Genomic DNA, 13,542 nt, shown 5'->3' on the forward strand with positions numbered 1-13,542 from the left:
ATTGTTTATTGTTTAAATATAGTATATTCTATTAGAATAACATTGTCTGTACTTTATGTTCAATCCAGTATAAATGAGTTTTAGAAATCCTATCGAAATATAAAGACAACCTCGTACAGAAGTAATCCTAATGAGATGTACTTTCCTGTACACAAAAATCATCCTAGCGAGATGCACACAGACATACTCATACACAAAAATTCCATCCTATCGAGATGTACACAGATATACTCATACACTTGAAATCTTAATAAAATGCAAAGACATACTCGTATACAAAATATCATAACGAGATGTACAGGCACACTCGCACATATATTTAAAGAATAAGAGGCTGTTTTTTATTTTTGTGAATGTGTATGTATGTACGTGTATACACACACACGCACACACATATATATATATATATGTGTGTGTGTGTGTGTGTGTGTGTTGTACCCACTATTAATTGCTTTTGATTGGTCTATACAGTTTAATGAAGCATAATAATTTACAAAAATTCAATACAAGTACAAAAACACAGCGTCATTGCACACCTACAGATTGATTATAGTGCACATAAATACAATCTGTTACAGCGAAATCTATTGTGAGAGTGTATTTATATCCTTATGCAAATTTCATACATGCAGTCATGATGATTACTGGAAGAAGCTGCTCCGCCTATTTTTACGTCAACATTGTTGCCGCTTTTTTAAAACAATTTTCTTGACGTGCCCAGCATCCTATGTAGAGCTTCACCATTCAAAAAGTCCTTTTTATAAGGGTGTTTCTCATTTGGCGATATTGTTCTTTGATGGTACATTTATCTGATGCAATTTACATTTGAGACTCTACATCTGTTAAAAGGGTAAGTATAACATCATTTATTTGTGCGTGTGTTGATATATCAAGCTACGAGTAAATAGAAATGATCCCTATTATGTTCCCGGCAATTAACGATGCAGATGTCCAATCAAAGGAGAACGTGAATCATAATTCATAATTCTGTCCAGGTAGGTGTTTTGCACATTATTCTAAGCGATTAAAACAAACATTGTGATTAGGTTTATTTAAGACGACTCTTTTACTCGTCGTTAGAATTACTATTTTTAATGATATGAAACTAATCAGATAACAATCCTCATAACTTTCATCGAGCCACAAATGACTATTTTTCTTGGCGTGGTTGTAATATTGTTTTTGTAGTCTTACAAACTGGCCATATCATTGCATTGTGTAACTTTCATGTCATACATCCATCCATCCATCCATCCATCCATTCATCCATCCATCCATACATACAAACATACATACATGCATGCACGAGTACATTCATGCATACGTTGTACGTACATTAGCGCTTGCGTGTTTTATTTACGTTTCAATTTCTTCGCATAGAAGCGAAATTTACTAAGAAAACTTGATATTGAAAAATGTCAGTTTAGAGTATTAAACAGTCAGGATGATTTTTCTTCTAGGAGTCTAAATGAAACTGTTGCATATGTTCTCATTATTATATAATTAAAGAGATTACTTTACATCTATCCGTTGAACAAGAATAATGGATGGATTGAACAAATTTACGATTACATAGAGGACAGGATGAAGACTTACTTATCAATTTACTTATTTACATTCGACATGAAAATGTACATTTCAGTTTGACTATCTTTATTGTAATACAGATTAATATAATTTGAGCATGTGTATGGCGTTTTGCGTCATTTGAACGCATTACAGATATGCACACTTGTGAGTTTAAATAACTATATTCTGTGACGATTCGGAAACAAAGTTTTAAAGTAAACCAAAGCTGTGTTCTGGGGATACAGATGCACAGCCCATATAGAAAATTAACGTTCTTGCGATACAGATGTCCAGCCCGTGTAACACTCTAAAGTTCTGGCGATAGAGATACCACGCCCATCTAAGACACTATCGTTCAGGCGATACAGATGCCAAGCCCATATCAAAAACTACCATTCTGGCTACACAGATGCCCAGCCCATATAGCAAACTAAGGAAACTGATGTTGAAACATAATTCAAAGTCAAACCAAAATATATCTCAGTTTGATGCGTGGAACCTCACCAAAATCGTTTTATATCACACAGAATAGCAGACATTGATTCAGATCACGGAATACTTTGCAAATATGGAAAGTAATTCTTAATTTAAGAACAGTGCTTTAACACAATAAATTCAAAATATGAGCTATATATTTTATTTACTGAGTGGGTTGGTTGTCGGTTTATGGAATGCATGCAAAGTATTAGAGCATACTGCATTCTTAGGCACTAATTACACTATTTCTTCTCAAAATATTAAAATTAGTTTATCAAATCCTGCAAACATAGTTGCGCCATGCTCAGTTAATTTCATAATTTCATGTCTTAAGTATATCATATATAAGTTGAATCTTACCAAAAAGATTGTGAACTATCAATGCAAAAAAATGTAAAATAATATACGAGTGTTTCCGCCGTAATGTGCCTAAGTCTGGAGTCGTGATGTGCCTTAGTATGGTGGTCGTGATGTGCCTTAGTCTGGCAGTCGTGATATTCCTTAGTCTTGGAGTCGTAATGTGCCTTGATCTAGGAGTCGTGATGTAATATAGTCTGGGAGTCGTGATGTGCCTTAGTCTGGGGGTAGTGATGAACTTTAATCTGGGGGTCGTAATATGTCTTAGTCTTGGAATCGTGATGTGCTAACATTCTAGATGTTACAAGATGATATAATCAAAAAGTCTCAAATTGCCATCACAATAGTCCCTTGAATAGTAATATAGTCCGAAGCATTAATGATCATTTATTAAATCCAATAAAAATAATCCTCTCAAATTAAAAATTAAACAGAACTAAACGACCGACTCCACTTGAAATGTTAAAACAGGAATAAACATTTCTGATGTAAAGAGTCTTAATATAAAAACCTTAGTCACAATCAGAGGCCAATGTTAAAGGTCAGAAATTCCAGAAAATTATATATTGTAAACAAGGTCATATCATTCACTCAAATTTTATTAAAGAACATGGCAAATATCAAATAGACAATGAACAATGCAAAATATACATGTGACAGTACATCTGCAATTAGATTATCCTTTCCCTTCGTGTGCCTAATGTCAGTGTTGTGTTCGTGCAAAATCAAACGACCTTAACAATCTCTGATATTTTGTTTTGTTTTTCATTTTGTTAATGAAAAACAGGGGATTGGGATCACTGAATACAATATTCGGAGAAGGAACTCAATTCGCATACTCTTCAAAGTGGCAAATCCAGTATCAAAGCCAAATATTGCTTCCGAATTGTGGAATAATTTATAAGGTGCTTGTTTAGGTTTTTGATAAAAAATATAGCACAGCGGACGTTCCATCCCATTTTTGTCTTCTTGAATGAATACTCCACTAACTCTTACATCACTTGCATCAGCACGTTTTAACTTACTGATTGTAATCTGTAGCGGCAAATCGTGCACCTTTAATTCCAGAATTAAAATGTATTAGAAGATTCCTGATATTTATTCACACCAATGAAACTTAGTTTTCTTACTCAACAAATTGGTTAGAGGAACTTCAGTCAGGGACAAATTTGATAATATCCAGCCATTCCCCAAATTACATCAGTTGCTTTTACTGATAGGCATGAAATGCTGAGTTATCATGGACCTTATTTTATATTGGCTTAACTTGACCGTGTATCACAAAATGTTTCAAAAGCTATAACAAAAACACGGCAAAACTCACTTTTACCTACAATAATTGTCATGTTTGCAAGCATTAGTCGTTCAATGAATTTCCAAACGTTTTTCAAGTGATTTTTCCAGATGGCTTCATAGATGACTACGTCATTGATATAAGCGTCACAATTATATAGACCAGACGTTATCATGTTCATGAAGCTCTGGAAAGCTAAAGTAAGACATCTCATACCAAAAGGCATCCTTTTATATTGATAATGTCCATCTAGGGTCACAAATATCCTTGGCCCATCTAAAGAGTGGAATTAGATACAATCCTTTCAAAAGGTCTAACCCGGTATCATAGTTTGCATGTCCATCTTTGTCAGTGCAATAATCGATTTTAGACATTGAAAATTATTCTACTTTGGTGACGCTGTTCACTTTTCTAGTGTCGGTGCGCATTGTAAAAGTATTATGAGATTTTGGCACTATACTACATGGAGAACTGCAAATACATTGACATAGTTCTATGAAATCATTCTCCAGCAAATAATGAATTTTTATTCAGACATTCCTTTTAAGATGATTCATTCTGTAAATAAGATGTTGGATAGATGTAGAATCTACAATGTTAGAGATATGGTAGATTTTATTGTTCGTGTTGGCACATATGGAAGTGTCCATATTTATATTAGAGCCATTTTCGTATGGATATTGATGTGAGAGTTTGTTTCAAATTATTTATATTTCTGAATTTGGAAGATCGTTTAACTATAGTCAAATTGCATTGCATCGTTTAAATACTCACTGTGTGAGACAGGTACAAATAAACTGAGTGATAGCATAAATATCTCTGTCAACATATTCCAATGACATATTTACAAATTATGTATGTTTTAGACTCTTATGAGATTTAATAATATAATTTAATTGGCTTAATTTATTTCATCTGTATTAGAGCCATGCTACATAGCCTGAAGAAGGTTTTGAGGTTTGGGGCAAGAAAGCCAGAACTCTATTACCAGGCCGAAAATTCTCGTCCTTTGCGTTGCTGTCATAACTTAATTTTGTTTCTGATTTGGCTAGACAGAGTGAATATTAGTACTTGCCACTTCACAAGTCTTTGGAAACTGATATTTGAACTGAGAGGCGTCGTCAGTGAGATTAATCTTTGAGTTTTCTATTGCAGGAAGTTTCTACTTTAATATTGTCATTGCTCCACAGACAGTATGTCCAATAACTATTACAACAAGGACTAAAACCTAATGTTTATTGAAAAAAATTTAATTCCGTAACGAACAATAGAGGAATACCTTCAACTCAATCATTTGATGTATCAAAGCGATATGACAGAATGATATTTTCCAAAGTTTGATGAAATCTCTCTAAAGTCTTTTGACTTTTATGTTGAAATGCAGAAGACTTAAACTGTTAAATGCCGTAAATATGCAAATATACTGGAAAATATCGGACATGCAAATTTACCCTTGATAATGTTGGTCGGATTTAGGAAGGCCCTGAATTAGAGGTTTTAGTATGGTTTCAGTTGCAATATTCCTCCACGGAATCGCCTCTGAAAATTATGTGGTTGTACACGTTATGGTCAACAAGCATAGGTTGCCTAACGTGGTATTAGGTAAGAGATCGATCTGTTATTTGGTTTGTGAAATGCAAGGATATGTTGCATATAAGCAAAGGAGGTCAATAGCCTTGAGTAAGACTTTCCTGTCTATATGACTTAGGTTATGAGCAACAGTTTGAAAACACAATGACTACACGTAACCAGCCGGTGCATCAGATGGTCTATAATTTCTCATAATGACCCCCATTTTAACAAAATAACCAACTGATACATGTTAGGTTGCAATTTCTCTAATAGCCCTATGCAACATACATAAACACTTCCGGATCATATTCCCTTCCGATAACGAGAGACTGTTTTTTATTACAATGATTAGAATAAAAAGTATTTTAGTACTATGATTAGAATAAAGAAAATGAGTAGTAAAGATAGAATCAGTTTGATCAATTGATTGATCAATAAAAGGAGCAAAGAAGACGGAAAAACAAATGTGTCAACTAAAGGAATAATTTCCTAAGCTACATCATGTTCGAGACTATTTTAGTCACAGTCATTGGTGACACTCAATGATAAACTGCTCAAATTTGATGTTTAATGGAAAGAAACAAAAGGGAATATTTATAATTACTGGCAGAAGACTGTATCTGCATAAATAAGGTCCCTGTATGTGGTCATCTAGGTTTGTTGTGCTATGTAGGCTAATATGGGATTTTATTGGGCGTGGCCAATCTAGCACCTGAAAAGTGAGATTCCGCCATTAAGGGGTCTCAAAACTAATTGTTTGCTACCTGTCTTGTACACTTGCAGTTTGTAACTGGCTATGATTGCTTAAAACATTGAGTCACTGCTCTGTAGAGTTTGACAATGTTCCGCATGTTTGAATACGTGTATACGCATGTTTGAATACGTGTATGTGCATGTTTGAATACGTGTATATTCATGTTTGGATACGTGCATATTCATGTTTGAATACGTGTATATGCGTGTTTGAATATGTGTATATGCATGTTTGAATATGTGTATATGCGTGTTTGAATATGTGTATATGCATGTTTGAATACGTGTATAAACATGTTTGAATACGTTTACATGCATGTTTGAATACGTGTATATGCGTGTTTGAATACGTGTATATGCATGTTTGAATACGTGTATATACATAATTGAATATGTGTATATGCATGTTTGAATACGTGTATGTGCATGTTTGAATACATGTATATGCGTGTTTGAATACGTGTATATGCATGTTTGAATACGTGTATATGCGTGTTTGAATACGTGTATATGCATGTTTGAATACGTGTATATACATAATTGAATATGTGTATATGCATGTTTGAATATGCGTTTATGCATGTTTGAATACGCGTATATGCATGTTTGAATACGTGTATGTGCATGTTTGAATACGTGTATATGCGTATTTGAATACGTGTATATGCATGTTTGAATACGTGTATATGCATGTTTGAATACGCCTATATGCATGTTTGAATACGTGTATGTGCATGTTTGAATACGTGTATATGCATGTTTGAATATGTGTATATGCTTCTGACATGTATGCGTATTTGAGATTTAGTTTAACTTATACTTTATCAACAGTTTCATTTATACTATTAAGATTGTTTTAGGTGGGTTCGCAGAAAGTCAGATGTTATTTGGGCACTATTTACTGCCGTGGTTTTATTCTGCGTCCATTTCACGTTTTGGGCTCATATCTGGAAATTAACCTTAACAATTATCTGCTCTGATTATTTGGTTAACTTCATCTGACAACATTTACAATATATATATATATATATATATATATATATATATATATATATATATATATATATATATATATATATATATATATATATATATATATATATATATATATATATATATATATATATATATATATATTATTACCTTTGATGATTATCAAGGATCTTTAATGAACGAGAAGTGACTTGTATTGTTTCCGTATCATCATTTTGCTCATCAGCTGCACCAATATTTGTACTTCATGAACATGATGTATTCATTCATATTGAAAATATTTATTTTTATATTATGATGTCTTTAGAGGCATTCCATCCATATTTAGTAATGTTGCACTGTTGACATTTCCTTCTACCTTCATATATTACATGTTGCAAACAAAATATTTTTATTTAGCTTAGGAACCGTCATCTGAAAACTGTGTTCAGGTTTAATCATCTCTATTGTTTATGAGATATCGTAATGTGTGGTAGTCTCATTTTAATCTAACGTGGTATCTTTCATATCTGTGGCGAGTTGCTTTTAACTGTGTTTTCTACTTCTTTTGATATGTTATGATCTATTATTGACAAAATCTTGTAAGCGTAATGTACATTAACGTTCCTCACAAACGTGAAGAATATTACTTGATCATAAAATGATGACATCACTGCTTCCATTTATGATAGTTTGCTTTTTCTTGGATACATTATTCTTTCATGCTTTCATTTATTTTGTACTGCATAGAAACATATTGAACAACATTATTTCCAAGAATGTTCAAATAATGATCTACGCTTTTGTTACAAATGCAAAATCGTTTGCTCTTAATCTCTGCTCGAACTGCCTGATCTTAGTGAATCTTGTAAAATTGTTATCTGCTGCAGCCAAATCAATAATGATTTGCTCAAGTATACCAATATGTGAGTTGTTTATATCGTTCCGGAGAATATAATAATAGATGCTGAAAAGCATTATTTACTAACATGCATTTAACAATATATACAGAAAATGAATGCATTAGTTGGATAAGAACAGCTAATAGATTAAACTCGCTGCATCTAAACAAATAGTTTGCCTATGAAATGAGATTACCACCATATCTAACGATTGACGTATTCTTCAGACTGCCAAATTAGTTCTTACCTCGAATAATTACTTCTTTAAGAGCTTACGATAGAAAGACTGACGAAATCTTAGTCAATATTTCAAGCACTAATGTTTATTGTGAGGCTTACAGTTCATTATTTCATTTTCTGCTTGATCTCGTTAGTACTATAACTAGCGTCTAATTCTGTTAACATTAAGTATACTTAGATTTTAAAAAAATATTAAGCCGTTAAAGACTTAAACTTCTTATGCCAAGACATCTCATGAATACCATATTAGTAAGATAAGAACACGTACAATCAAAATAATTCTCTCCTTAATATGTAGGAGGGGGGAGGGGTTGGCAGTGCAGTTGTGATCATCCGTAGAAAGCAAGACAAATAAAAACAAGAGTTAGCGCTAGGAACGCCACTTGCAAGTCCAGTTTTCGTTCCAACATCTGCAGAAACAAACAAAAATGATAAGGCTAATAATTAACATAAAATACTATAGAAAATAATCAAGGAGTGTATTTCAAAAGAACGGTATCATCACATAATCAGCTATTACACACACAGACACACACAAACACACACATATATGCATATAAATATAGATATAGATATGTAGGTGGATAAATAGATATAATGATATAACATGGGGCTCTTTGGTGCTTTCTCAATACAACTAACTTAAGTCTGGAAAATACTCTAAACGAACGACAATTTGTTTGTTCATGATGGGCAAATTACCTTGATTCTGCATAGACAAACTACGTTCATTCCGCATGGAGAAACTACTTTTATTCCACGTGACAAACTACCTTCTGTCTGCATGGACATACTACCTTGATTCCGCGTGACAAACTACCTTCAGTCCGCATGGACAAACTGTCTTCATCCTGCGTGACGAACTACCTTCATTCCGCATGGACAAACTACCTTAATTCAGCATGACAAACTACCTTCATCCAGTGTGTCGTCAATGCATCTCTTATTACTGCCGATTTTAAGGGTTATTGTTCGCATCAATTAGTGTTAACCTTTGTAAGGAAACTCTTCTGGTGTAAAGATAAGTACTTGCATTGACTAATCGAATATCATATCCATGTTTAATAGTTAACAAGTAATCGTGACAAAAGTAAACGTTTCACTGAGTGTATTCAACGCTAAAATTGCATTAGCAAAGTAATGTCGTTCATAGTCAGTCAGATTCGAAATTATGCACATTATATAGTATACATTCAGGACACAATATGTCCCCTTCCAGCATTAACAATTAATATACGATGGATAATCGTGGTGGACTTTTCAGGGAATAATGTTTACCTATCACGTATTCATGTTCCCAGATTGACTGAATATAGGGTTCTCCAAAAGAACCCATATAAATGCAACCTTTTGAGAGTGCTTCTTTCACATAGAGATGCGGGTTCCTTTATATCAAAATTGTCTTATTAATGTTATTTCGTTTCAGAAGATTTCGTGCTGGTCTGGTTTGATTTTGTCCAGAGATTATCATTGATGGAAAGCATTGTCAAGTCTTCCGACGAAAATAAAACCATGAAAAGGTCGACTGACATGAATGTGCGATGAACACATTTACAGAGGTCTAGATCCTATCCTGAAGGAATGTCCATTGGTAATATTAACGCTATGGATAATTTGATGAATGTGCTTGTGTCAACGGTTGCGGTACGATGGTGTTTTCGAAACATCCTAGTGGTCATTGTCTTTCTTGGAATATCATTCATAATTATGAGCTTCCATCACTTCTCGACCGTAAATCACCACGGTATCGTCCGACCAAGAATTATCGATTTTCACAGACAAGGTGGGTCAACATATAGGCCATACCGTATCCAAAGCGACGATGAATACTATACCATAAATCATAAAGGTGAGATACAAAATGGCTCTGAAAATCTTAAATTTAATCTCACCACGATTGATGGAGTCAACATTGATGGAGTCTACAAAACAGGATCAGGTCATACCAAAACTCTATATCCTTTAACATTAGACGCACCATATTTGTTGTCAAATCCAACCTTATGCAAGTCAGCGGTGAATCTATCAGCTCTTGTGATAGTTCACACTGCACCGAGTCATTTTGAGAGGCGTGATGTCATGAGAAAAACATGGACTAATAATTCATATTTTCGTCACTTAGGGTCTGTCAGGATTTTGTTTCTGCTTGGCACGGTTCTTGATAATGCAACGCAAATACAAATTGAGAATGAATTTATAAAGCATGGCGATCTTGTACAAGGAAATTTTATTGATGCTTATAGAAACCTTACACATAAGGGGGTCATGGGATACAAGTGGATATCAGAGAACTGCATGAATGCTAAGATGATTGTCAAGGTTGATGATGATGTAGTTGTGGATACATACAAATTGCTAAAAGAATATATTCCAAAACTTTCTGGTAGAACACGATACATTCTTTGTAACTATATTTTTGATCGCACGATGCCAATCATAAGAGACAAGAGAAATAAATGGTACGTCGATTCTTATTTTTTCAGGGGATACCAGTTTTATCCACAATATTGCAGTGGGTTCGGTGTAATTTTATCTACTGATATTATCCGTTTTCTCTACAGGGCTGCGTATTTAACACCATTTTTCTGGGTTGATGACGTTTATCTCTATGGAATGTTACCATCGAAGGTCAAACATATAACCTATATCTCACTTGCCGGGAATTTTTCTTTGGATTTTAAAGAAGGACTGGAATGTATTGAACATAGCATAAATCCGTGTCCCTTTCTGATATCTGGTGGGGAAAATTTAGAAGAAGTCGTAAAGTTGTGGGATGCGATGGGGAAAGCATATGAACGAACTTTAAATGTACAGTTTAAATTGTCAAATACACCATATGAAATGAATGCCGCAAATAAAACAGAGTGGCAAAGGCAAAATGAAAAATAGCCTTAGTGATAGACATTGGATGCCACAACTTAGCATTATATTAATAATAGAGGAACGACTTAAAAGCTGCAGCGAAAACGATCATAGTAACCTTGATGTAAATAAGACAGCTGGCGAAAAGGAGCAAATAAAACAGCTAAATATTTGTCGCAGAATAGAAACCGAGTGGGTTTTTGGACTAATTGAATACGACAAGGAAAATGTGTGAAAGATGGAAATTTATAAAATGAATTGATAAAGAAAAAGATATGGTTTAAAAAATACAATGATTCTCTGAAGCTGTTAACATACGACTGACCCAATCACTCTACACAAACATTCACACATTGAAAATAAACCAAATATATGAATTCAATATGAAATACAGATCCAAGAAACCTGCAGATACGTTTCACACAGTATCATATACTACACGAGAGATTCACATAATCTCAAATATGGACTCCGATAAAGATTCAAAATAATGTCATAAACTATAACAGACATTCACATAATCTCTTGGAACACAACAAAGATTCAAAATAATCTTATTAACATAAAAATGCACCCAATTTTTGGAACAACAATTGAACCAAACGTATGCTTCTAGACCCTTGTACAGTCGTACGATTCCTTGGGTTATCCCATGCTCTTATCGGCCGCTCGCACCCTTCGTGGATCCACCACATGTACAGTCATACGTATACACAAGTACAGCCAGCATACAGCCCCCTTTTGAATTAGCTACGTCTACGTCCGTGGCTCAGACATACGTACATACATACGTATCGACAGCACGCAGCCTTAAATGCTTTAGAAACTCCAGACAGCTCTAAACAGTTTCAGATAGCTCTAGACAGTTCTAGTCAACTCTAGGCAGCTCTAGTCATAGTCACAGTCAGCTACAATAAAACCAAACTGCTCATAATAATAGATTCTGTAAAAACTCTAGATATATGCTAATACATTAACCTCTAATAGTGACTTGTAATTCAAAGTTCAAATCTGCGGTGTAATAAATGCATTATTACGCGATAAGACATTACAAACCGAATAAGCTTCTCATATCAAATGAAATATAAATTGAACACTTACCCCTATGGCTGGAGAACAATGGAGAGCGTACACTCCTTGACGTGATCCAAAACGACCAGTGTCGGTTTAGAAATTGATCTTACTTGAATCCATAGGAGAGTGATCAAAAGTCAGGGTAAAATACCCGTGCATATCATATTTTTAATGTCCCTCGTCGCAAGTAATTTCCGGCGATGTACATATTAATACAGTCACTTACCTGGAAAAACACTTATTCACCCTAGACAACGTTGTACGTATGTACAACGAAAAATAGTCCAAAGGCAAAACTAAGTTATTATTTTGCCTAACTCTGTGACAATGTTTAAAACATGTTCCTGGAAAAAGAACTTTCAAATGCAGATAGGGACGCTTGATGTGGGTGAAACTAAGTTAGGAACATAATGTATGTGAATGAAACGGGAATATTATAGCGACATAGTTGAAGTGCGGATGCATAATGAAAAATATCCTTTTGTCAACGAAGTGTTCATTCAAATCTTGATATCATTTTTTGGAAGTCAGTGATTCGAGATTCTAGTTGCGTTCAAATAATGTTAGAGGAATCATGATATTTATTCATTGTAATAGCAAAGTGATCATCTTGGACCAAAACTCTACTTTGGGATTATTGTCAAATTAAATACAGTTTTCATTATATCATCGTCATCCACGAAAATTATTAGGTATAAGTATGGAGGCATATTCAAGATTATCGGTACATCAGCATGGTCAAAACTATACTTCTGGACGTGTAGTTGAAATTTAAAATTATTTGCAATTTAAATTTCCACCTTTGTATTTTAAGGAAATAAATTGTTGGTTGAACTTTACAAAACTTGTGTTTATTTCCTTCTGTTACATAGTTTAGCAACATAAGTTAATTATAAATTATCATTGATTAAACGGAACACAATGACCTTTATGTACAAATCTTTAGAAAAGACTGATAAAAGGTTGCACATTTTAAGAGAAAACAATCTGTTTCGTACATATAATTTGGAGATAATGAAACACAGAGCGCTCCGCCATTGTTTGTAGCTTTCAACTACCGATCATAAGATTAGTTTTAAGTTGTTGAAAATCAATAAAGTTAGAAAAGAATTGTTCAAAAATATTTAATATAATTGAGATGTGAGCATACTGTATTTTATCGGATAGACGTTACCATGGCAACGACAATAAATGATGTGGGTGTCACGGAATTGTGTATGATTTATATCAATATGTATATCTGATCAAAAGTGTTTTCGGGTTTCTTTGCCACGTACAGCGTCACCCGAGGGTGGTGTATTTTTTTCGGCTCTAGTTATTAAAAAATACTGAGCGCGACTCAACTCATGCTGCATGTGCAATTGCCTGCAGTCAAAACCTAAGTACCTAGCTGAGCATATCTGTAGGGTGGTGTATTTTTTTCGGCTCTAGTTATTAAAAAATACTGAGCGCGACTCAACTCATGCTGCA

At 34.0% G+C, this 13,542-nt stretch overlaps 1 protein-coding gene across 1 annotated transcript; it reads left to right on the plus strand.

The window, feature by feature from the left end:
* Positions 1-650: 650 nt before the first annotated feature.
* On the plus strand, positions 651-13,041 carry LOC149769925 (beta-1,3-galactosyltransferase 2-like). Its single transcript, XM_089949648.1, has 2 exons — positions 651-850; positions 9,563-13,041. The coding sequence occupies exon 2, from the start codon at positions 9,718-9,720 to the stop codon at positions 11,023-11,025; it is 1,308 nt and encodes a 435-aa protein (XP_089805774.1). The 5' UTR covers positions 651-850; positions 9,563-9,717; the 3' UTR covers positions 11,026-13,041.
* Positions 13,042-13,542: the final 501 nt, after the last annotated feature.

This window comes from Sinohyriopsis cumingii, unplaced genomic scaffold, assembly GCF_028554795.1.
Source record: "Sinohyriopsis cumingii isolate HCF-2022 unplaced genomic scaffold, ASM2855479v2 utg003020l, whole genome shotgun sequence".
Lineage (NCBI taxonomy): Eukaryota > Metazoa > Mollusca > Bivalvia > Unionida > Unionidae > Sinohyriopsis > Sinohyriopsis cumingii.

Coding starts and splice junctions, on each gene's coding strand:
- LOC149769925 (XM_089949648.1), top strand. CDS start 9,718: ATGTCCATTGGTAATATTAACGCTATGGATAATTTGATGAATGTGCTT.